Source organism: Mesoplodon bidens (genome assembly GCF_964165515.1).
Source record: "Mesoplodon bidens genome assembly, chromosome: 8".
NCBI lineage: Eukaryota > Metazoa > Chordata > Mammalia > Artiodactyla > Ziphiidae > Mesoplodon > Mesoplodon bidens.
Genome location: NC_138165.1, coordinates 83,286,264 through 83,310,574, shown reverse-complemented (window position 1 = coordinate 83,310,574; position 24,311 = coordinate 83,286,264). Strand labels below are relative to the sequence as shown.

General features: G+C 47.1%; 1 protein-coding gene across 7 annotated transcripts in view; it reads right to left on the bottom strand.

Moving 5' to 3' along the window:
- NRP2 (neuropilin 2) overlaps positions 1–24,311 on the bottom strand; it is a 117,466-nt gene that overhangs the window by 14,834 nt on the left and 78,321 nt on the right. Inside the window, exons 13-16 of one of the 7 annotated variants that reach the window (XM_081241727.1) lie at positions 20,625–20,887; positions 18,953–19,049; positions 17,770–17,805; positions 4,425–7,892 (exon numbers count right to left, since the gene is read on the bottom strand). In XM_081241727.1, coding sequence (XP_081097853.1) covers positions 7,612–7,892; positions 17,770–17,805; positions 18,953–19,049; positions 20,625–20,887 — 677 coding nt within the window. In that variant the 3' untranslated portion in view covers positions 4,425–7,611. Of the gene's footprint in view, positions 1–4,424; positions 7,893–16,001; positions 16,726–17,769; positions 17,806–18,952; positions 19,050–20,624; positions 20,888–24,311 lie in introns of those variants that run through there. The other 6 variants (XM_081241728.1, XM_081241729.1, XM_081241731.1 and 3 more) reach the window with 6 other exon arrangements.

Genomic DNA, 24,311 nt, shown 5'->3' with positions numbered 1-24,311 from the left:
TCCTGCTGCCTGAGAAAGAAACTGCTGCTGCTGAAAGCCAAGACGTGGTGCCCTATCATTCCCGTTCTGGATCAGAGCCTTTGCCTTTGGGTATGTCAGTTAATGATACTAAAAGGGTTCAATTGTACACAATTACACATAGAAGACAAAACAAGCTTGTGTGTGTGTGCGCGCCCGTGTCGCTCAGCCACACCTCACTCTTTTGCTGCTTTTCCCCCTGAGCCACCAAGCGTTATACCCAAGCCTCAAGCCCTAGAGGCGGCAGTCCTGGATGTTCGGCAGGTTGGAGAAAGCTGGCAAAGCACATATATGGCCGTCACACCATCCGCTATGCTCAGCGTCAAAGCCACGTTACTTTGACCCCTTGGTCTAAATGCACAGTAGAAACAAGGGTAGCAGCTCTTAGAAGAAATGGTGTTTTGAACTCATGGGTCCCTTGGCTTCTCTTCTACTTCTCCTTCCTCTCTGGAGACACTTGGGGCTAGCAGCTTTGCCTGCACATTGAAACCTCCCACTGGAAAGCCACTGCACTTCCTACTACCTTTCCTCAGGTCACATTAGCCCTGACCCTCCTCAGAAAGAAGCTGGGTGCCTCCTTTCAGCCAGGAAGGCCTGCTCCTCTCAGGGCTATTATGGGGCCCTTGGGCACAAGGCCACAGGATTAGTGACTTTCTGTTGGCACATGGGCCTACTTGTGGCTGTTGGAATATTTTTGTCTGCAGCACAATAATGTGCACTGACCTTAAAGGATGTGTTTGACACGAATTTTTTTAGTAGAAAACATAAATAAATAACAGCAAGGCACAGCATAGTCACTCTTTGAAGAAACCAAGTGGAACTCATTAATCATGGAGAACAGGGCTCTGCCTGCTGAACCAGGGATAGAATTAACTCCCGGGCTACGGTGGCCACAGCTCCAGCGAGCTGCATCTTATAGCCAGGCTCACATTCTCCGCAAATCAGCATTAAAAAAAGTCTCTGTGATTAAAATTCCCTTCAACTAAAATTGTCCTCAGCTTGCAAGCACTCCACCCACTTTAGAGAAAGAGAGAGAGATAGTCACAGAGACTATGTGGCTTCTGCACATGACAGGGGATATAATGCAGGGTGTCCACTGGTTTGTTACCCTCTCAAATGGGGGCAGGTTCATTTTAAAGGTAAAACTCAGCCACCGGAAGCATCTATTAAAATGTAAACAGGCACACCATTTGACCCAGATATTCTATCCCAGAGAAACTTGCACAAAGAGGCGACCTCAAGGATGTTCACTGCAGTATTGTTTACCATAGAAAGAAAACCTAGACACAACCTGAATGACCACCAGTAGGGGAGCAGTTAATAAACTGTGGTAGAGCGACATGATACGAAATGCTAGACAAGAGCTGAAAAGGATGGGGTAAACCTGTCGGTGTGCAACAAAGTATCCTCAAGGCTTTGTCAAATGGAAAGAAGCAAGTTATCCAGCAAAGTGAGCAAATGTTGATACTATTTACACAAAACCAAACTAACCCCAACCAAAGCAAACTGCATAATTAGACATGAACATATACATTTGTAAAGGTATAAAACAAAGACTGGAAATATACACCTCGAACAATTTCTCATGGTTCCCTCTGGGGAGGGGGTTGGTACTGGTTAGCAATGAAATGAACTTCTTTTTAGAAAAATTATTTGCACTTTTTGAGGGTATAGTCATGTATAACTTGTAAGTTAAAAAGAAATGAAAAGAAACCTAACCAGAGACCATCTTAAAATTTCCCCCAATGACCTTTTTCAGTATCATAATGACTCCGGTCATGAGCCTCCAAGAATAGGTGTTTTCCCCACCCAGGGCCAGTCTTGCCTCCAGCACGTCTGTTGCTGACTCTTCAAATGGCCTTTCCTATTTCTTGGTCCGATGCCGTGGGACTTTAGTTTTATTGGGAGCTTGGAGGTCAGTGACAGCAAAGCCCAAGAACAATTACTTTACTGGAAAGAGAACAGAAGGATTCTGGGTCTCCTGTCCACTGGGCTTGGGGCAAGAATGGTTTCTGCTGTTTGCCCTGAAGCACCAAGATTCTGCCCTGTGCCATGCAGAAACCATGCTAAAAGGGGTTTTTCTCTTTGGCAAGTCCCCACATCTTGTATCTCTTCCATGCTTAAGTTTGGGGCCAAAAGGAACTCCTCCACACAGTGCAAATGTAGTCTGGCTGAGGCCTGTGGCCTGACGCCTTCTAAAGGCGCAGGTTTCTGATTATATCGAACCTCGAGACATACTCCAGTGCACCTGATCTGTGTCAGGCTTCATTAAATCCTACACTGTTCCTAGCTGTTAATTTATTTATATAAGCCGATCTTTCCCCTGCTGATTTTAAGACCATTGGCTGGTGTTTCCCTCTCCCCTCCTTTTCCTCTGGTTGGATTTCTTTTGTGTTTTCTTTGGGCCGTCATTGAAGTGGATGAAAGGCAAATTACAGCTGCAAGAGCCCCAGTGATGCACACAATCAAAGAGAGAAAACAAGCCACACCTACAGATCTGCAGTTTGGCTCAGATGTGGAGCCCACAACACGGACAAATTAAAACTTAAAAATGAAGCTCTTTTCATCAGAGATTACAGAAAGGCCAACAATGTTTGTGCAAAACAACTGCAGAGTCACTGAAGAGAGGTGATGAAAACAAACACAGGGCCACAGCCGACTGGCCAGGCTGCGGGTATCTGGGCTAGGAGGGCAGAGTCTTGCTTCAACCGCAAGAACGTACATTTAAACTATCATAAGGCCAGGTAGGAGCCGAGACAGACGATCCTGGGCCTTGACATCTGGTGTTTATGACCCATGGAAATACAATTTCTGTAACATTGATGCTTGGGTTAGGTCTGAAATACCATACTGATAACAGTGCTGTGTTTGATACCTAAGATCAGAATTGTAACAGTCTGCTATTTTGGGGAAGAGAGAGTGCACATAGAATAAGCCTTGGGATCAGAACCAAGGTGGGAAAAGCAATGATGAAATTCTCAAAGGTGGCTCCCAAACCAGTAATGCTAACGAAGCATAACCGATGGCTAATTTAATTCACTGGCAAATTTGGTCCCAGGCCAGCTCGTGAAAATGTTGACTGAGCCTGGCTCTTTGCTGGAAATAAATGCTTTTGAGATGCTTTCATTTCATCTTTTGCTAACGGGAACAAATGGCTTTAAGAATAGCCAAATGTTATGTAGACAAACTGGGTGATGATGCTTGTCATTAGAGGAACAAACAATACTCTAAACATGGACATTCTGCTCTTTTCTCCTGCAGAGGACAGACAGTGACATCTATACTGAGCCATCTGTACTGACAACACTTCCTGTAAGATCTGAAAACCCAGAAGCCTGTTTCCTTTAGCACCACTTGGGCAGGTTTATAGATGTAAGAAGTACTCCTTCCTGGATCTAGGTTTAGAAAGGAAGAAAAGCAGGATTCTGACAGAAATAGGATCTCCTGGACAAGCCCCTTTTCTTGGGACCTTTAGGGATGTTCTCAGACTCTGAGGAAGGCTCCTGGGTTGATGGAATGCTTCTAATACACCCCACGAATAGGGCGTGATGGGAAATTCTTCCACCACCTCTTTTGACCACCATCTAGAAACACTGAGTAGCTGGGAGGCTGTCTTTCCTAGATTGTTTGCCCCTAATACCCCTCAGATAGAAATATTTTATATAACTATATCACTAACTACTCAAGAAAGAGAACCAAAAGAAAAATACTCATCAAAAAGCTCTGCCTTTTGAGTAAGTTTCCCCAAGTCCCCCTCCTCAAAGTTGTTATAGAATCGTTGCTTTTATAAAATGTTCCACCATGGTATTTCCAGGTTCACAGTAATCATATAATTATTTTCCTTACTTGCTCCAAAGTCTGGAATATCTTCAAGCCTGAACATGCTACAAGTTCCCGTTTTGTCTGGGAAAGTGCTCATAAATTGGAGATCGACGTCCCCGTGGAAGTAATCATTTGGTAGGCAAGGGGTAAGATGTCACTACTTCTTCTCCAAAGGAAGCTATCTGTCTCTGCAGAGCTGAGTACACGATTCAGCTTCGCTCATCCCCCCCGCGCCCCCCCCACCCCGGGGCCCTTTGAAAGTAGAGTCCAATCTCCGGGGATTTGCCATCAAGAGAAATTTTGTAGAATCACATTGAGTAATTTAGCACTTAGCAACTTTTGCAAAATCCCACACCAATCATAAAAATTGGCTCAGCTGCACAAATTGGATAAAACTCCTAACAAGCAGTAATAAAAAATAAAAGAAGGAGAAGCTGGCATTCAGCCTCAAGGAGAACCTACCTCCCACAGAAATGCCCTGTGGCTCAGAAGGCGATGTATAAACTTTGGAAACATCAGTTCTTTCACAGTCTACATTTCAACTTTGTTCTCTCAAGCCAAGGTGAAAAAAAAAACCCCAGATGTTTGTATAAAAATATCATCACTTTATTACATTCCACACAATACACATTCAAATAGTTTCCAACGTCCACAAGTTATTTTGACACACAGGCAACTGAGCAATGCGAGAGATGTCACAGTTATAGGGCAAGGGGATAAGAATAGGAAGTAAAAATCTTTAAGTTTTCTTGTTTTGTTGTTGTTCTTTGGTAATTTTTGATTATTCAGGTGTTTACTTGCCTGCTAGTTTCATTTTTAAAGACAGGGTCTTCTTAAAGATGGGGTATCAACCTCAGAAATATTACTGGATTTCCTACCCTATTCTGGCTTTAATCCCAAAAATGTGAGACAAAGGAAAAGACAATTTATTTTCGGCATTCTGTCTGTCAATGGCAATGCTATGATCCTTTTAATTCTTTTTTCTGCCTTCACTGGCAATTAGGGGATAGCAATTGCTAGTGTACTATCAAGGAAGGGATTTTTAACCCAGAGGTGAGGGGTTCCCTCCGGGAGCTGTTAACATGAAAGCTCTACTAAGGCAAATACTGTACCGGCCTGAGCTAGACCTTCAATTCACTCATTCAGTAATTTTTTAATAGCTGCTATCGCCTCTTGGTCTCCTGAGAAGCAACTCTAAACATGCATGCATGCAGTCACCTGTCCAGTCTATTTTTCTTAGAAGAGAGGGACCCTTCCCTCCCCCCGTGAAAGACAGATTTTGCTTTTAAAAGCTGCAAGGCATGACATTTAATAGAAGAGCTTCCCTTTTAGCATAGTACCTGGATAATACTATGAAAGTCACTTGGGCTGCAAGAGCATAGAGAGAGAGAGACAGAGAGAGAAGTGTGACATCCCCAGCTGAAGTGCATCATGGGAGTCACAGAGATTGGAGCAGTCTCATATTCTCAATGACAGCATGTACATAAAGATGATGCCACATGGGGCATCAGATAAAGATTCAGCAAATTTCACAAAGTTGTCGTCATCTTCTTTTAAAGAAGGGAAATCCTCAAGGGTGTATGGTAACTCAGACAGTTCCTACACTGGCTAGACTTTCCAGGTGTAATTTCGGAATATCCTGACACCACACCTCCATGGGGTGCCTATAGGGATGTCAATCATTTCAAGGGATGCCTGACCCCAAAGGCATCACTGGATACAGATACCTGAGACAAAAAGCCCTCAGTGATTGGCATGGAAGTCCTCATAAGGTATCCATGGTATCCTGCCACCCCTCCTCCCTCACTCTGTCTTTCTTTCTCCATCTTCAGCTGGGGTAAGACACCTCTTGAAATCTCAACGTAGCTCATGCTCTAGCCTTTCATCTTTTTTCCTGGCAGGGCTGCTGTGGTTGAGACAGACCAGCTCTTTGAAATAGAATAAGAGTGGGAGAGCACCATTCTTTCAGGAGGATGAAACAAAGCAGATGTAAACGTGAGTGTGTGTGTGTGTGTGTTGGAGAGATCTATGTGGATATTCCGGAAGAATGCTAAGAGTCTCTCTCTCCCAAGCAGCCAAAAAAAAAAAAAAAAAATCATTAGTATTTTGTTCTCAGAAGGTACCTGGAGGCTTTCAGCCCAGGCAACCATCTTTGGAGAGAATCTTACACTTCCTCAGTGGATTCCTAGCAGGAAGGTGAGAAATAAACACCCCCAAGGCTGAGTCCCAGTACACTGAGAATCTCGTTAAAATACCCATTTTCTATCAGTGAAATTGACTTCATTATCGAATCTATCCTTTGTACAATATCATTAGGCAATTTATCTCTAATATCCCTCTCCCTGCATTGTTTAGAGAGCACGAATGGGCAGCAAAGGATTTATCTTCATTATGCCTTCTCCTGACGATGCAGCAACATCTGGAAATGCCAGGCCAGCCTATAAGGGTGTATTTGCCAGATGCCAGGAACGCTTTAAGGGGTAGTACACTGGTACATTTTAGAAAACGGATAACTTTTTATTCTCTCATAATATTCAAATAAGTCAGGTGAACAGCCATATAGTTTAGTGGCTATACATTCAGGCACCCATTAACACCATGAAAGGAAAGCAAATGACCCCTTTCCCCCCACATTTTACAAATGCTATTACAATGATCAATATGACACCAAAGAATACGTTTTTGTAACCTTCTTACTCTATCCCATCCTAAGCAGGGCACAATGAATGCCCAGGGGGTGAGGACGTTTCTTAAAGACAACATTTCATCCTTCCTTCTCCTCCATCTCCTCGTGCTCTCAACAGGCTACTGCTTTTCCTACATCAGTCTCAGATTTGTTATCCTCTATGACTTATTCCAAGATTGGATTTAACCAATAAAAGCTAAACATTCATTATGAGCTTCTCTTTTATAAGGCAACATGAGACAGATTCGCTTCAGTGCTGGAAGTAGAGATGGTTCCACATGCACCCAATGGCTGTTGTCATGTGACTTCAAAGACGCCCGAGACAGGACAAGGGGTCATGTCTGAGTGCAGTGGGGGAACCTTCCTCTTGGGTCAGGTGAGTTGGGCATGGGGATAGGAATGAGGGGGGCCACACTTCTTTTCACATGGCCTCTAGTTTTCTGGGTACCTGGAGATGACAATGGTAGCCAACAGAAACCCAGCCAGAGCTAGATAAGGCAACAAAAAGCTTCAATCTCTTCTCCAAGTAAACAAAACTAGTACAGTATATTATTTTCTGGAACATGTACCCCCAGAGAAGTAACACAAGAGTTAAAGGGGGCCCTCTCTGAACACACCCACACACTCCCCCCCTGCAATGAGCCAGTCTCTCTCTCACAGCCACGCACACACAGAGCTAGTCACACGCACAAATGTATACCATGTACAAACACACAGATCCGGGTCTCCCCTCAAGTCTCCTGGCAGACTGACTGCCCACCGAGAGGAGGGATGGGATAAGGCAAGGGGAAGAAACAGGGAACCAGTCTCTGGAAGGAAACCAGCTGAGCCTTGAGTTGTGAAGTGCTTAGGGGTGTATCTCTTCTCGTATTCCAAGATGCAGCATTGGAATCAACAAAAGGAAAACAAACAAAAGAACCCAAGGAGAATGGTGGGGATGGATACGAGCGCACAGGGTTTGGGCCCCGAGAGAGAGATGTCTGAGCGTTCACACAGAGACTAGGCGAGGAGAAAAAAGTGCAAAATCGAGGCAACGTGTTTGCAGTCTTTCTTGTTTGTTTTGGGTGCTGTCCTTGCTTCGGCCCTCAGCAGTGCGAGCTGCGGTCTTGCTCTAGTTTAATGGTTAGGGTGGGCTCCACCGCCAGAGGGGCCCCGTTGGTGTAGTGGGAGGTTTTGTAGGTGATGGAGTGATCGGTCTTCTTGGCCGCATAGCGGAACCGGTGGTAGTGGAGCACCAGGGCCAGCGCGACGGAGACCAGCACCAGCACGGCGCCCCCGGCGGCCATAACGTAATACCAGTAGGCTGGGATGGGCTGCACGGGCACCGTGTCCACTGTGGGCTCGGTCCCCGGTAGGAGGGTGCCCCCTGGTGGAGAGACACAGAAGAGTGTTGCTAGGCTGAGAGCATGCAGACTAATCCAAATTTAATTAAAAAAAGAAAAGAAAAGAAAAGAAAAGAAAACACACACACATGCTTTGGAGTGGAGAGGGAAGGGGACAGGGGAATAAGATGGTACTGAGTATTTAGCGTGTGCCAAGCACTTTTCAATGATTGATATTATTTCCTACTTACAACCCTATGAGGTAGGTACTGTCAGACCCATTTTACAGGTGAGGAAATAGAGGCTCAGAGAGGTTAAATGAATGGTTATACAGCAAGTAAGTGGGAAGTTAGATATTCAACCAGCCAAGAGCTGTGTGATTCCAAAACTCTTTTCTTCTTTCTGTTAAACCACAATTACTGTATAATATATAGAAGCATTGATTCACACACGTCACACACACATGCACACGTGCACACACACACACACACACACACAGAGGAATACATGCAAGTAAGTGATGCTGATATGACTTCTGGGATTCCATAGCATTGATTCTCTGAATGCGCGGAAATACACTATTTGGTCTGGCTGGCCAGCATTCTCAAACAATGTATTAATTAGGCTGGCTAGACTTGAAGGGGAATTCCACTTTGGTTTGCCAAGGCTTCCATGCCCACTGAAAATCAGCCTGGTCTTGTCTAAACAGGTCAATTACCACTGTCAAGCAATGAGTAGTGCATCTTCATTTTTTTAACTGAATGGAGGATTTAAAAAGCTGATTGGAAGGAAGTTGCAACCAAGAAATGTGAGTGCAAAACGCTAGTAGGTATGTGAGAGCAAAGGGAGGGAGATCATTCTAATCGCGGAAAAGACAGAGGACGGAAGAGAAGCTAGCAGAGGATTTAGAAGGCAACCACATTCACTGGCTAGCCTCTGGTTGCCATGGAGATGATGCTGTAGATTTAAGTCCAGGGTAACTCTGGGGAACGACTGGCTAGAGTTCCATCTGATGCAAAACAGTGCTACAACTTGATTCTCCCAACCACCTACATCAGATGAGAATCTGGCCCAGAGTGGGACTAGGAGATTTTGAGCTTGCCAAAACCAGACATGATCCTTACTTCTGAAAAATGATGTATGCTTAACCTATGAAAAATTCCTCCCTAGCTGCCTCCATCAAGTAGGGGTGGCCAGAAAGATGTATCCTCTCCATCCATGCGATACCCCAGGTGGGAGCCACGGGCGGGAGGTGCTGCTCCCCTCTCTGTGCAACGTTGGTCCCACTCTGTGGGTGGATCTCTGCTCAAGACGCAGACAAGGCTCATTTATATTTTCATGCCTCCCTCATGAGACGCGGAGCTCTCAAGCAGAACTCGCTCTCATCTTGGTTTCTACCTCAGGGTATGCACCAAGAAGGCTCTCCATAAATGCTCGTGATTAAAAGACTGAACTGAGGTGAAGACTTCTTTCTTTTTTTTTTTTTTGCGGTACACAGGCCTCTCCCTGTTGTGGCTTCTCCCACTGTGGAGCACAGGCTCCGGACGCGCAGCCTCAGCGGCCATGGCTCACGGGCCCAGCCGCTCCGTGGCACGTGGGATCTTCCCAGACCAGGGCGCGAACCCGTGTCCCCTGCATCGGCAGGCGGACTCTCAACCACTGCGCCACCAGGGAAGCCCCAGAGCACCTCTTTTTGATTTGGGGACTAGCTGAGGAGTGAGTCAGACCTTCTGATGTTTTCTCAGAAGTGCTAGAAAAATGAGAGCGTTTTTCTTGGAAAATCTTTCAGAGCCTGCCCACCTTCCCAGCTTTTACACACTCACTGGTTCCTCTAGTTTTAGGGATCCCCTTCTGCCAAGGTACAGGGCTCATTGGTGCCTCTTGGCCCATCAGAAGTGTCACGGAGCTGGAGAAGCTGTGACAAGGATGTGTCACCCAGCATACACTCTGGCAGCCGCAGGCACAGCCCCTGGGGTGGAAAGGATCCCAGAATCCCAGGATCACCTTTCTACATTGTCTTCTTCATTACCCGCTACTCTACGTTTGTTTATTCCCAGACCATTTCCATCTTTTTTTTTTTTTTTGCGGTACGTGGGCCTCTCACTGTTGTGGCCTCTCCCGTTGCGGAGCTCAGGCTCCGGACGCGCAGGCTCAGCGGCCATGGCTCACGGGCCTAGGCGCTCTGCGGCATGTGGGATCTTCTGGACCGGGGCATGAACCCGTGTCCCCTGCATCGGCAGGCGGACTCTCAACCACTGTGCCACCAGGGAAGCCCTCCATCTTTTAATCATTTCATTACTGTAGCTGAGAAAGCTCCCTTCCTCCTTTCCTCCTTCCCTCCTTCCCTCTCTCTCTCTCTGTGACCATATTGAAAATTATGCACAGAAACAGAAAGAGAAAGCAAGGCACTGAAAATGGCTCCGTGAAATGGCCAGCTCGTGAGGCACAAGGAACTGGTGTCAACTCATTATTCAGGTCACCCTGAGTATCTGCTGCCTGGCAACCATCCTGCCATTGGATTTTCATGTGGCCTCAGAAGAATGCACGAGCAGCAACAAAGTGTGCAGGGATGGGCTCCAAGTTCCTCTGTGCCACCGCCTCTCCCCAGAGGCTGTCCTCGGTCTGCCTCTGATTTCGATTTGGCTCCACGGTGAAACCCATTCTCTAATGAGGCTGCAGATCACTGTGAGAGGAAAGGAAGGCGGTACATCCACAGGGATTAACTTTCCCCTCTGAAGCGCCTGACTAGACCACAAAGCAGGAGCACAACTTTTTGTCAAGCAGAAAACAGTCACAACTGCTCACGTTCCCACCAACACCGCATAGTCTCAGTTCAAAGGTTTGCTTTCCCTCAGCCAAAATGCTGGTTCTCAACATTAAATACATCCCCTAGGGCTCAACGCGCCGGGGCGGGGGCCTTCATGTGATTCCTAAAGTGTGGCTTATGATAGAGACAAAGTTGGGGCACGGTGGGGAGGATCTAGGGGACCCGCTGGAGAAGAAGAAATCGCATTGTGTGGATTACAGATTCAGAATCAGAGAGAGACCCCTCACCTCAAGTTCTGCTCTGCTTTGGAAGACAAACTCCACTTTAGTATGAAGCCCTCGTCCCCTTTCCCGCTAACACGCTCCTCCCCAGAAATGATTACCATGTAGAAAATTTTAGTGACAAAAGCCATTTGGTGGACGTCACATTGGTTCCTTAAACTTTTTCCTTGGACAGTTGTTTGGAGAAATGAGAAAACAAACTATATGAATTTGTGCTTTTATCGTTAAAGGAGTCAGAAAAGAGAGGATACACCTAACAGCCCTCCTCTCACCCCCCTCAGGCAATTTTTGATGACCTGCAGTTGGGGGCCAGAGTTTCTTAGGACATTCTCCAGCTAAAGAGACTCAGCTCCCACAGGCTGGTGGTTCGCTGGTTTGGAACCTGGCTCTGTGGCCGTCTTCAGGGGCTGTGTGCTAACGAGGCTGTGGTTTGCTAGCCAGAGAAAAGGAAGGTGATAGGTCAATAGGGGTTAAATCCCCTTTCAAAGCACCTTTCCAGATAACAGCAGCAATCCCAGGAATGTCCGATGGATGGATGGATGGATGGATGGGTGGATGGATGGGTGGGTGGGTGGATGGGTGGGTGATTAGATGAATGAGTGGACAGACGAATGGAGGAATGAACTTTGGACCTACGTTCAGACTTCCTGGAAAAAATGTTGATGACCTAATGGTACTTCATAGAATAGTTATTCTTGGAAAGTGTTAGATCCTGTTAGCTCATACCATGCCTCTATGTCAAACTGCAAAAAGGTGCCCCCTTTGGGCAGATGCTGCCTGCACCAGGTACCCAGGTTGGTGAGTGGCTGCATTTTAGCCCCACTTGCCCCCCTCAGCCATATGGGATGGCTGGGCCTTTGCTTCACAACACAGGAGCCAGGGCCATGTCCCCCAGGATGGCAGAAAGAATTCAGGTGACTTCAACCTTGCCCAGCACTGGTGATGTGCGGACCTGAATGTCCCCTCTGATTGTTCTAACGTCCCCCACTTACTCACATACCTTGTTTTCCCCCAACTGAAAAATGCTTTCAACGCCTCTTCTATTTTTCATTAATTTCTACCTTCTAATTTTCCATAAAGTTTTCTCATCGTGTGAGATAATGAGTAACAAAAATTTAAATAGTCAGTAACTCCAAGTGTATTTGCAAGGTTGAGCAGGCTTCCACCTGTAAAGTTCTGAGCCCCCTGGAGAAAGCGGTAATGTGAAGGTGGAGAATTTGAAGTTTGAGAAACAAATTCTAAGAAGCCATGCATGGAAGGAAAATATGGGGAAAAATGACACTGTCGGTAGCTTTCTTCCATTCCTATTGTGCAAATAGGGTTACAGAATTAATAAGCAATTGGGAAATGTGACCATAACTACAACTATAATGAATGGACACTTCCGGGGTGCTGGGCATTGGGCTATATGGTGAATCATCTTTATTCTTCATGACTTTCAGATGGGAGAGCTGAGAACCTGAGAGGATAAGTGATTTTTCTCCCAGTTCTACCTGTAGGAAAACTGAGGAGGAGGGCGGGGGGCAGCACACAGTGAAACCCTATAGAGATGGCCCAGAGCCCTCAGAGGAAGCTCACACCGCTGGGAAGTGGCAGGGTCAGGACGGGAAGCACGTGGACCAAATCCTCCGCCCGTGCTGCAACCCAGAGGTCAGATAACCAAATCTGGCTCACTGCCTATTTCTGCACGTCTTGGAACACGGCCACCCTCATTACATATGGCTTCTGGCTGCTTTTGTGCTACAGTGGCAGCGCGTAGTGGCGACACAGAGTATCATAAAGCCCAACATATTTACCATCTGTCCTTTTATAGAAAAAGTGTGCAGACCCCTGTTCTAACCACATAGGGATGGAACACGAAGCAGTCCTCCCCCTTTCTGCCTCTTACTTCTGTTGGAAGCTGTCTGAGGACTGTCTCAGTCGAGTTCTCACTGAATCACCGAAAAGATACAGCATCTCCTACAGCTAAGTTTATGACATGTCCTCTGGACCTGGAGGAGTCACCCAAGTTTCCAAAAGAAATGTTTCGAAAGATACCAAAGGTAAATCATCTCTCTCAGAGGGGAAAAAACCAAAAGGCTCATTTCAAATCAGAACTGTTTCAGGCCTGGCCTGTCTGCAGTCTTTTATGCATAGGTTGAAAACGAAGAGCTGGTGAAGGGGCATTTCAGATGAAAGGCTTATGTAATTTGTGAGATTAAACAAACAAAAGAGAAGGCTGACTCCTCTAGAAAAGTTTACAGAAGAGAGTCGAAGAATGTGGTCACGCCCACTGATCTGTTGGGAAGAAGAATGCAGAAGTGCAAAATTTCCCTGTGAAATGACTCTTCTGGGTTGCCTTGCACCCGTGTGTGTGTGTGTGTGTGTGTGTGTGTGTGTGTGTGGATCACCGGAAGAAGGTTTTCACTAGGTTAGCAGGAGAGCTGGTGGTCTCCCACATCTGTCTAAACCCCCCTAAACTCAGACCTGTGGCTGGCTGAAGTCTCAGACACTTGTCCCCTCTTTGGTGGCACTTAGGCTACTTCTTTTATTTATTTATTTATTTTTAACATCTTCATTGGAGTATAATTGCTTTACAATGGTGTGTTAGTTTTTGCTGTATAACAAAGTGAGTCAGCTATACATATATACATACACCCCCATATCCCCTCCCTCTTGCGTCTCCCTCCCACTCTGCCTATCCCACCCCTCTAGGTGGTCACTGAGTACCGAGCTGATCTCCCTGTGCTATGCAGAGGCTACTTCTTTTAAAGTAAGGCTCATCCTTCCTGTTCCCGGAGAGAGGAAAAGTCAGCGAAAAGAAATTCCTTCTCCCCTTAGAGAAACTGACGTTGGCAGCTGTTTAGATGAATGGTAAACGTGCCGGGGGAGGGAGCGCGTCGGGCCTCTGTGACTTGAATCTCACAAACGATGCCTTGGCGTCCCCTCAGGCGAGCAGCCACAGCCAGGCAGTGAGCAGGTCACACACTTCTCATTTCCAGGCTTCCCGGCTCAGCAACACCTAGCCCTGATCTGGCAGCTGTGCACGTCAGGGGGAGGGGGCCAAGGAGAAGGAGTCACACCCCACAGCTGCCTATCTGGAGCCCTGGCAGGGTTTAGGAATACTTCTCCGCCTTTCATCAGAGGATTACTGCAGGAACGCCAATTAACCCTCACTGTGTTTCGCAAGTGCTTCTAGTCGAGAGAGCCAAAGAAAGAGGGAATTTGAGGCCAACCCCACGTCCTGTGCCCTGGGATGTGGCTCATCACACTGGGGCACAAAGCCTCGGGAGGCAGCCGACTGGTAGATTGAGGGAGGATGAGGGTGGGGACAGAGAGATCGGGGTGGGAAACGGCGGAGGTGGGCCGGTTGGTACCAAATAAACAGAACTAAAAACCTGATGCATAGGGTCAACCCCCAGCCAGCTCTGTCATTAGCTCAAAATGGGCCCCCTCTATGCCCAGGAGATAGCCTGTGCTGTCCACTTTCTCCTGGTTTTACCTGGTTGAAAACTGCCGAGGACTGCACAAGGTGAGACCCAAGGGATGGGCCCGACAGCCCTCAGAACTGGTCTGAGGCATAAAACCCAAGTTCACGGGCTTGAACAGGAGCTACTGATGTTCCTTTTAGCATCCATCAGTGGTAGACACAGCACTTCTGAATCCTTCACTCTCACTGCCCACCCACCCCACCCCGTGCCTGGGATTTCCATGGGTCTCTGACAGGTAGGGTACCAGACTCTGTCTCTTTGCCCTAGCTTTGTTCAAAGCCCACAGCCTCTAACATGAATAAGAACTCTTGCTTCCACTGTGACCTGCTAAAAATAACTGGCTGGTTAACAACTACAGAACTCTGATTATGGGCTTTATATATTTTTACTGGCTTCCTCATTGCTCTTTTTACTTTTATTGAAAGAAGAAAGTGTTGGTTAAGAAAAAATAATCCATCACCTTAATTACACCCCTTTTCGGTTTTCCCCCATCCCCCAACCCTTACACACAGTTTTTCATTTGTAAAAGCTCAAATTCTAGAACAAGATACATGACGGCACTTTGTCTATAGCCAGTGTTTTTAAAAAAGAAAAGAAAGAACGAAAAAAGAAAAGCGCACCCAGGCTACATTGTTTAGAACAGCAAAAAAAGTCTCTTTAAACATCACATGACAACACAGCTTATTCACTCTCTCCTCCTCGCCCCTTCACTACATGGCTCTCTTTTTCTCCGTGGCTTGCTTCTCCTCACTACTGACTCATACCCCGGTATGCAATCAAAGCATACACCCCAAGCAGAAGACAAAAGGCGATTTGAATTAAAAGAAAATGTTCTATGGCAAGAAATGAGTAAGAGGCAGAAAATGAAAGACATTTCAAAATATAAAAGATCAAGACTAATAAGCCCTGGTCCAGAGGCCACTTTTGTTGCATTTCCTTAAAGATTTACCTGGTACACATAGATCTCTCCTAAAGAATAAGATTGATTCCGTCTCGTGTTTAATATATAATGGAAAAGAAAAACAACCCCAATTCAAAAAAACATACTAACAATATATACGCCTGTTGTTAATACTGTTTCACCATCAACTTTCCATAGCCTGCTTGCCCAAACCTGATTTCTCTGTTTCTCTTTTTGAGTGAGAGCCTGGTTTCATCCCCAAGGAATCCACACCCCCAGCAAGAGAGGGCTGCTGTTGCCCTGACCAGGAGAGGTGAGTAGATAGAGCGAATGGTCCGCTTTCCTCTCCCAAATGGAAGGCTTCGCTCGAGTCAAAATCCAGAGGTGCCTGCTGAGGTCAGAGGGGCCTCAACCCAATAGAATCCTCCCTGGCCCTGGGTTCATCTGGCTACCAAGTCAGAGTTCCATGTAAAACTTGCCGATGTAATTGAACCTGTCCATCCTCAACTCCTATCCTGCTCTTGACTCCTTAGCCAAGTCTCTGCTCCCCACAGCTTGGTTTCCTCCTTCCAAAGATGTTCGTTATCTCTCAAGACAACAGCTGTGGGCCAATCCATGCCACTCGTGGGCTGCCTTTGCTTAACCGCCAAAGCAGCCCATCGGGAGCGCACTGGAAATGCTTACCTTCGAGTCCCTAAGCCCAGTGTTTATTTTGGCTAAATGAGCACGGCGGCTCTGAGGCTGTTTTATTTATATATATATTTTTTACAAGAGAACATGACTGGCCTGTGACGTTCATGGTAAACACAGCCTCCGGGACAGCACATGTGCCCTGGTTTGTTTATTCTCTTACAGAAGCAAAGTGCTTAGCCACCGTACGTGTCATTCATGGACCCAGACGTGTGCTCACACAGCACAGTGTCTGCAGCAGGGGCTGTAAGTCTGTAGCCAGCCTTTCCTCGGAGCTTTGAGTCTCAACAATCAGTCAAAATCATGTGAAACAACATAAGCAAGTTTCACCGCCCGAGCGTCAACATTACCTTGGGTCCCGAAAGTTAGAACTTGAATTCAACTGTACTCCAAGCCGTTCGGTTTTGATCTCAGCTTTCCTTCCAATACTTTTAGATTCACATTAACATAAATCTCACACCCAAGGAGCACCAACAAATGCACATGAATACCCTTAATACTTTAAAATGTGCAGCGGGAGGGAGTGAGGGTGGGGTTTCGGAGGCAAGGAAAGGTGACAAAGAAAGGAAGGATATTCTCCGTAGGTAGGTCTGCCGTGCCCCGTGCTGTCCTCTTCCTCAGCTACTGTCTCAGGGCTGTGGCTGAGGAGTGGCAAACTGGGTGAGATGATTTGGAGTCAGAGAGCACATCTAGGTGGCACCCCAGGAAGTCATCTCTCTCCAGCCAGGAGCTGGACAGGTTACTGAGAGTGAAGATAATAAGCCTAGACTTCAGACACAAAAATGACTTCCCTTACCTCTGAAATACTGTCACCTGTGGGGTTAAGGCCAGCCAATACAAACAGGGCACTGAAACCCTCACAACGGTTTGCATAAAACAGGGTCCGTCCTTAGGTGAGGGTGAGTGTCTCTGAGTGCGCTTTCCCCCGCAGCCAACTCAAGTGAAGCATTTATAGAGTGGCTTCTAAATGCTTAGCATTGGAACCCGGGTGGACATGTTAGCCGTGTCAACCAAGAGGACTGCAAAGAGGGTGAAATGTGAAATTCACTGCAGTAAACAGCACAGACATTAGCCTCCCCAAGTTTGGAGGTCTTTCTTCCCTCCCTGGATAAGGCAAGCATCCCACATTCCTCTTTCTTTGCCCTGCTCCCTATTTACCTTATTAGGGATAAAATGCCCTTTTCTGGTCTTCCGTCTTGTATTTCAAGGGCTCTAACTCCAGTCACCGAATGAGCCTCCTTCCTCCCTTAATCAGACACCAGCTCCTGAGTTTTGCAACTTTCCCCCCTCTGGATTATCATTCCTTGTGTGTTTCCCCTAACTTTCTTCCCTCACAAAACTGCCCACCAGTGTCCCTCACGGAGGGTTAATTGAGACCGCTGCCTTGGTACCCTGTGACTGGAAAGAAACCATCTTCAGGCGAAAATAAATCCTTGCCACCTCATTTCACTTTTAATTTACTACTGACTCTTTTTGTTGTTCAGTCTCCCCACAGCCTCTCCTTTCTCACCACTCATGCATGTTCAGCCTCATTGCTCTCCGTTGGACAGTGCAAGGCTGAAAGGTTTATCTGTAACCTATTTGTCTCTATTACAGGTTTCTAAACTTTAATTAAAGAAGAGACAGTGAGGATCTCAATCCCCCTTTCCCTGCATCTACAGGTGTTGTTGGCGCCATCTAGTGGCGAGGAGGTGTGGCATCTATTTTCTCTTGTGAGCTTTGTCAAATTTGGAGGCTTACCGCCTCCACCAAATTCATATCACATGGGGGGAAGGAAAAGGCATGCAGAAATTTAAAAAGAACTTTTTTTACCTTTAAAATTCTCACCTGCAAAAGCTGAGATGGGTTCTGGAAAAAAAAACAGAAAAAATTTGAGTTAGATAAGGGGAAGAAATAGGGTGAACAAAGGGTATGATGAAGATGAATTTCATCAAGCTTTTTTATACTATCCCACGGAAAGTATCCCATGTCCTCCACATGCTCTAGACCATGTCTAACACATCATCATCATGGGGGCCGGGTAGGTGGGGAAAAGATTCTCAAAGTTGCTTTGGAACAAAAAGTCCTTTATAGAGTAATGGGTCCCTGAAGCATTGTAATCAGTCACTTACCACTGATTACTTTCTCAGAGCCTGGATTACTTTTAGATGCCTGAGGCCCTGAGAATTGCCTGAAGAGACTAGGGTGGTCCCAGGTGCTCTGACATCATCAGGCACACACACACCTGGGGCCCACGTGCCAAGAAAAGCACTTGGTGAGCTATTATAGTTACTCTGCAGACTGAAAGTAGGTCTCGTTCCTTCTCAGGATTTCCTCTTGCTTTGGGGAATGTCCATGGCTCTGATGGGCCCGTGGCGGTGAACTAGGTAAAATGTGTGCATCTCAGGTGGGCTGGCTGCTCAGTACTTCTGTCCAAGGTGACAGTGTCCTTCCTATGCTGGTCACCTGGCATGCAATGTTTAATCTTACAACTTTGGCATCTTGGGCATTAGAGATATGAGCCTCAAAGCAAAATCTAAACTCTTACTTCACATGCCATAGCTTGCCCTGCAATTCATTCATGTAAAAGAGCTACTTGGGTAATTGTGTTATCACTCTGATATAACATATGTACTATTTTTGCTCACCAGTAAAGGCTTCCATTAAATCCATCAAACCTTTCCATCATGTAATTCTGACTGACAGTTGCTCTCGCCCTCTAGCATTTTCTTTGCTAAAAGCTGGAGTCTGATGATGGGGTCTTGGCACCCTGAATCTTCATATACTTAGTGCGTGTCTATTTCTGAATGGGAACGGGGATATAAGACTTCACCTCATCTCACCCCTCTCCCGTCCTGAATGCAGCCCAAGCTATAACTGCACTCACACCTCGCCTACCTCACAGACTGGAGCTGCCCCACCCACTGGGTAAGAGCTGTGTTTGAAAACGATGTGCTGTCTCTTCTTGTACATCCCAGCCCTTGGAAGAGCCACAAAGAGACAGATATTCACGTACCCATACAGTTCTCCAGCGGGACATCGGTGCTTATCCGAATGTCATCGATGGCAATTTCTCCCGGACGTCCTTTTCCTATAACTCCCTCGAACACAATCTAGAAGCCAGAAGAAAAAGAGCCATGGTTAACTGAGCTTCCTCGTCCAAACAGTGCAAAGATTTCCAATTTTCTGTTAACTGCAGCTTAAAATGTACGTGTATGTGTGTGTGTGTGCGCGTGCGTGTCTGTGCGCGTTACTGCACCTGGTACACATCTGTTGGCCACATGGCTATGGTGCTTGAAATCTTAATTTAAAAAGAGTTGGTTCAAATCAAATGCATATTTGAGGTGATTAAAAAATACATATATAACAACGTGATGGATATTGTTGTCCAGTAACCAGAATGTATTGACTAGAAGGACCACAGTCAGAGCACGTTTAATGGAGAATTGAAATCTCCCTAGCCATTTTTGATATTTTTTCTCATAAATCTTTCAAATGCCCAATCCAGGTATTTGGAAACTCAGAGGACACGAGCAGGTGGGGGTAAGGTGAGAAATGTAGTATACACGTTTGTGTCACCTTGGGGGGGTAACACTGTCCTATGGCTCCATTATTACAACGAGAAGGGAAGTGATTTTCCTTCACCACTAGCTTACTGAGCACCTACGACGTGCCAGGCACCATGACAGTTACAAAGCCTAAGAGAAGACCCTCTGACCAGGAAATCTCACCATTTAGTGGGCGAGACAAAAATGCCAACAGGTACTCGCAACACCATACACTGAGGTTTATAAGTGGGAAGGCAGGTGATGGTGGGGGGAGAGGGACTCAGGCTGCCTAACAAGCTTGAGAGTGACTGCAGGCAGCACACAGGAGCCGCTCTGCTCTGTGGTCTCCATTCCGCCCTCATTCTCGCCCTCCCCAGGCTCCCTCTGCAAACGAGCACATGTCCTCTGGCAAGCTGAGCGAGCAGTTGGCTGCCTCACCAGCCATCTGTTGCTGCTTCTCGTCTGGGGAGGAGGAGGAGGTTAATGCTTTGGCTGGTTCTCAGTCACCTCTTCCACAGTATGCCTACTCCTACCCAAGTTTCAGCCCCAGCTGTGCATACCCATCTGTGCCTGGGGCTCTTGCTCTGTGGGGCAGAGATAATAGAACTCAACCCCTGGAGCTGCTGGGCGAGATACCACTCACTTAGGAGTCTCTCTGGTCTGCTGGCCACTGAGCACCAACAGCGACCCTCCCCTTCCCGTGTTCACACTTGCTGGGACAGGGGTGGGAGGCTGTTGCCCTCTCCTCCTCCTCGGAGTCTGAGGGGCTCCACAGGCTTCTTCCCTTGTGTGTGGATGGTTTGTTTGTGTCTATTTCCCTGGCTTCTGCGTCCCTTTGTCAGCCTACCTGATAGCCATCTAAAATAAAATGGAGAGAAGAAACATTTGTTGGAGAAGGTTTCAGCAATATAAAAGGCGATAGGAGAAACAAAGAACCAAGTCTGCGTGTAGAGATAGGCACATTCTGAATAACAAATAAGAGTGTCATTTAGTTGCCATGGCAACGTGAGAAACACAATGAAAACAGCGGCGCTTAACCGCGTTCCCTAAAGATGAATGGGCACGGCCCTTTGAAATATTGAAACACAGATCACAACGATTCTCTCGGATCTCCGCAACGGTCTCCCGTCGCCACCCCACCTGGTACTCCATGTCGTAGCTAGGCAAGATGATCCGCCCGTGTTTCCACTCGCCGCCCTGGTCCTCGCGGATGACCCAGAGGAGCTTGCTCTCCTGGCTGGCTTCGCGCACTACCTGCAGCGCCACCCCGCGGCCTCCCGTGGCTTGGTACTGGAACTCCATGCACACGGGGCTCCGCGGCAGGTGGACGGGGGGGCTGATGAGCCGCGCGTACTGGCCCTCTCTCCCGCCATCACTCTGCAGCCGCAAGAAATTCCTGTCATCTGGGGGGAAACAAACCCAAACAGGGGGTCCTGGTAAATGCTTGCGAAAGACACCAGTTGGCAGTTGTGGTCCCTCCGGGGGGGAAGCTGGGGCAGAGTTTGGGTGTCTTTGTTTATTTATGAACTAGTTCTCCAGGCCCTGTGTCCCTTTCTTAGGGCTCTGGAGCCCAGACTCAAATGCTGCATCCTCTTGAAGCCCTTTCTTGAGTCTTTACGTCAAGAAGGTCCCTCCTGCCTATTTCCCTGCGTCACTTCTTTTGTGCCTTTGACATATGGCACCCGGCGCCGCTGGCCGTAGGTCTTGGCTGGTTGTATTTGTACTTGTCTTTCCCTCCTAGATTCTGAGAGGCCAGACCTACGTTTTACTCATCATCGGCTTACCCAAAGGGCCAGTGCACTCTAATGAACTGGATAATAAAGGGGCGAAATGGCTGCTAGACTAGAGGATGTTTCTGGCCAGGTGGTTTATGATTCAAGCCTTTATCATCTTGGCTGGGCGCTGTCCAAATGGAAGACATTTAAAAGCTTCTGTCTCCCACGGTGCTACTGGATGGTGTCTGGGCTCTAGTAACTGCAACTCGGAAGACTCACATCCCTGTTCAAGCAGAACAGGGAAAGGTGGCAGCACAGGGGTGATTCAGGGGGCCTGAGACCCCAATCCCTTCCCTGACCAGCCTGGGGAGGCCTGAACTCGGCCTTCCTTAGAGAGTCAGGCAAACACAGCCCCAATGAAGACAAGTGCTGTCATCACCACTAACAAAGGCTAAGTGTTTAGCAGAGAACATACACATATTGGGAAATGAGGGTTTCACCCATCCAAATGTTTGAAGAGCGTGTCTTTTGGCCGATTAGCTTTTAGATGCATCAGGTACTGTGTGGGAGGCCGAGCTCCCGTTCCTGCCGGCAGACCCCATGCCTTGCAGACACAGGTCTGGGGACCCGCACCAGCAAATCCAGCTCGTGCGGGAGCATTCCGGCCACTTGCACAGAGAGCAGGATGGCATCTGAGGAGAAAATCTCACGGCCTCCTTTGGGCCCTGAAACATCTTAAGCTGAACACTTCTGCAAGATGGCAGGGGCACTTTTGCACCACATACCCAGCATATCAGACACCTCAGGATCAGGTTAATCTGAGACGTGGGCACAGAGCTTTCTTACTCAACAGGGACTGTGAACATCCTGGGCTTATCAGGGCAGGACAGGCGGGCACTCCAGAGCCCTGAATCAGCAGGGTACTCCTGGACCACCGGTTTGCTGTTATTCCTGCTGACAGCATCTTTCTAGTGAGAGTGGAGCCTGTGACAGTCATCAGTGGCCCAGAAACAGCGCTTTCCTCTCCTCTCCTGGCCACGCCTCTCCCTCCTCCCTGTCTCCCCTAAGTCCCTTCTGGTTAGATTCTCCAGGGTTATTGCTCTACAAGCTACCCTCCCCTGAAGTCAAATTAGACCAGCTCGGGATGCATAGTTCGGATTCCAGTTTGGGACTCCTTAACCATCCAGAACCACGTTGGTCTAATGTCCCACAACACGGGACCTCTTCAAGGCCAAAGTCGGCACAGATACGTAGGCAGCTGTCTGGAGCAGAGAATTTTAATGATGGTGATCTGCTGAGGGAGGAGACACTGGTGCCACAAGCAGACACGCAAAGAACTTCTGAACCTATGCTTCTCCTATCAGGTCTCATTACTGCCACTATTTTTTTTTTTTTTTTTTTTGCGGTATGCGGGCCTCTCCCTGTTGTGGCCTCTCCCGTTGCGGAGCACAGGCTCCGGACGCGTAGGCTCAGTGGCCATGGCTCACGGGCCCAGACGCTCTGCAGCACGTGGGATCTTCCCAGACCGGGGCACGAACCCGTGTCCCCTGCATCGGCAGGCGGACTCTCAACCACTGCGCCACCAGGGAAGCCCCACTGCCACTATTAATGGTAATAATTATAAGTCATATTTGCATAATGCTTTACAGGTTACAAAGCATGTTGATATGCATTCATAATTTAATCATTGCTATATGCTTGTGAGCTAGGTCTTACTACACTTATTTTGCACAAGATGCAGAAACTGAGGCTCAGAAAGGTTCAAGTGACTTTCCAAGGGAGAGAGGCTAGTGAGTAGCAGAGCTGGACTTGACTTCAGGTTTCCCCACATTCAGGCAGTAGGCCCTTCACTTCAGCTGTGACCCCAATACCTTGTCCCCAGTCTGTGTAATCAATCACATGCTATTCAAGGCAAACTGGCTTCTCTGCTGAGGGCTGTTGCCTTTCCTCCATTTACCTTAATTCTCTGCTCCCCGACCCCCATCCCACCCCCCTGTTGCTAGTTCTTCTCCTAAACATTCTGGCACATTTCAAAATTAATTCCTCTCTTCTCTCAACAACTTGAGCATCTACTGACCACACCACTGATTTTACCTTGTTTTAAAAAAGACTGGAGGCCATTATTCATGTGTTTCAGCGGGTAAACACCCACTGCTTTGTACTGTAATTTAACTGTTTGGTGTGTGTCTTTCCTATTGCCCTGGTTAGATGTAAGGTCCTGGCCTTACACATAGAAGGGTTAATAATGCTTCTTCTCCCTGCCCCTAGATAGTGACAAATATATGCCACCACTCGGGAAAATTTTGTTCCCATGAATGAATGAATGACAAACACATGGATAAAGAATGCAGTTGAGGCTGCCCATTGGAAACAAGAAGAGAGGGGGAATCACCTGGCCTCTCAGGTTCACATAATCTTCTCACAGTTCCCTCCCATCCTACTGAGCCAACAGTCTTTTTCAAAGGTGAGGTGATTTTTTTTGAGATGCTCTACTTTTTATTATGGAACATTTATACTGAAATGTGAGTATGTATAAAGAAAAAGGTACAATAGCTTTTGCAAAGTGAATATACCTACAGTCAATAGGCAGATCCCAAAACAGGGTGACCCGTGGAGGCATCCAGTCCACTGAGCTACCAGTGGGAACCCCCCCAAACACTCCCATGCTCCAGTCATTTCCTAGCCTTTACTGTTTCCACTCGTATATAAAGGAAACCAGATTTCAGAGACTTATTATGCAGCCTTCTTCCTTCACAGTTTCACAAATAAGACCCACTGGCTGCCTGAAAATTGCTTGGCAGAAATACTGTCACTTGTGTGAATTTACATTCTTAAGCAGCAGGGGAATCATAGCATAATGGTTAGAATTTAGTCAGTAAAATGTGTGTGGAGGTGTAAAGAGCCGGGCTGTCTGGATTTTATCCGGTCTGTTTTATTTACCCATCCTGTTGCTAAAACTTCAGGTACGAGGAGGCCAAAGGTTTCACAGAATGCCTCTCCCGGGTACCTGAGCTGGCTCCCTCCTCTCTCCCTCCCTTTCCTCTCCTCTCTTCTCTCTCTCTCACAATAAAATGATAATCACTGTGCATGATTTAAAGGACCACTGGAAGAC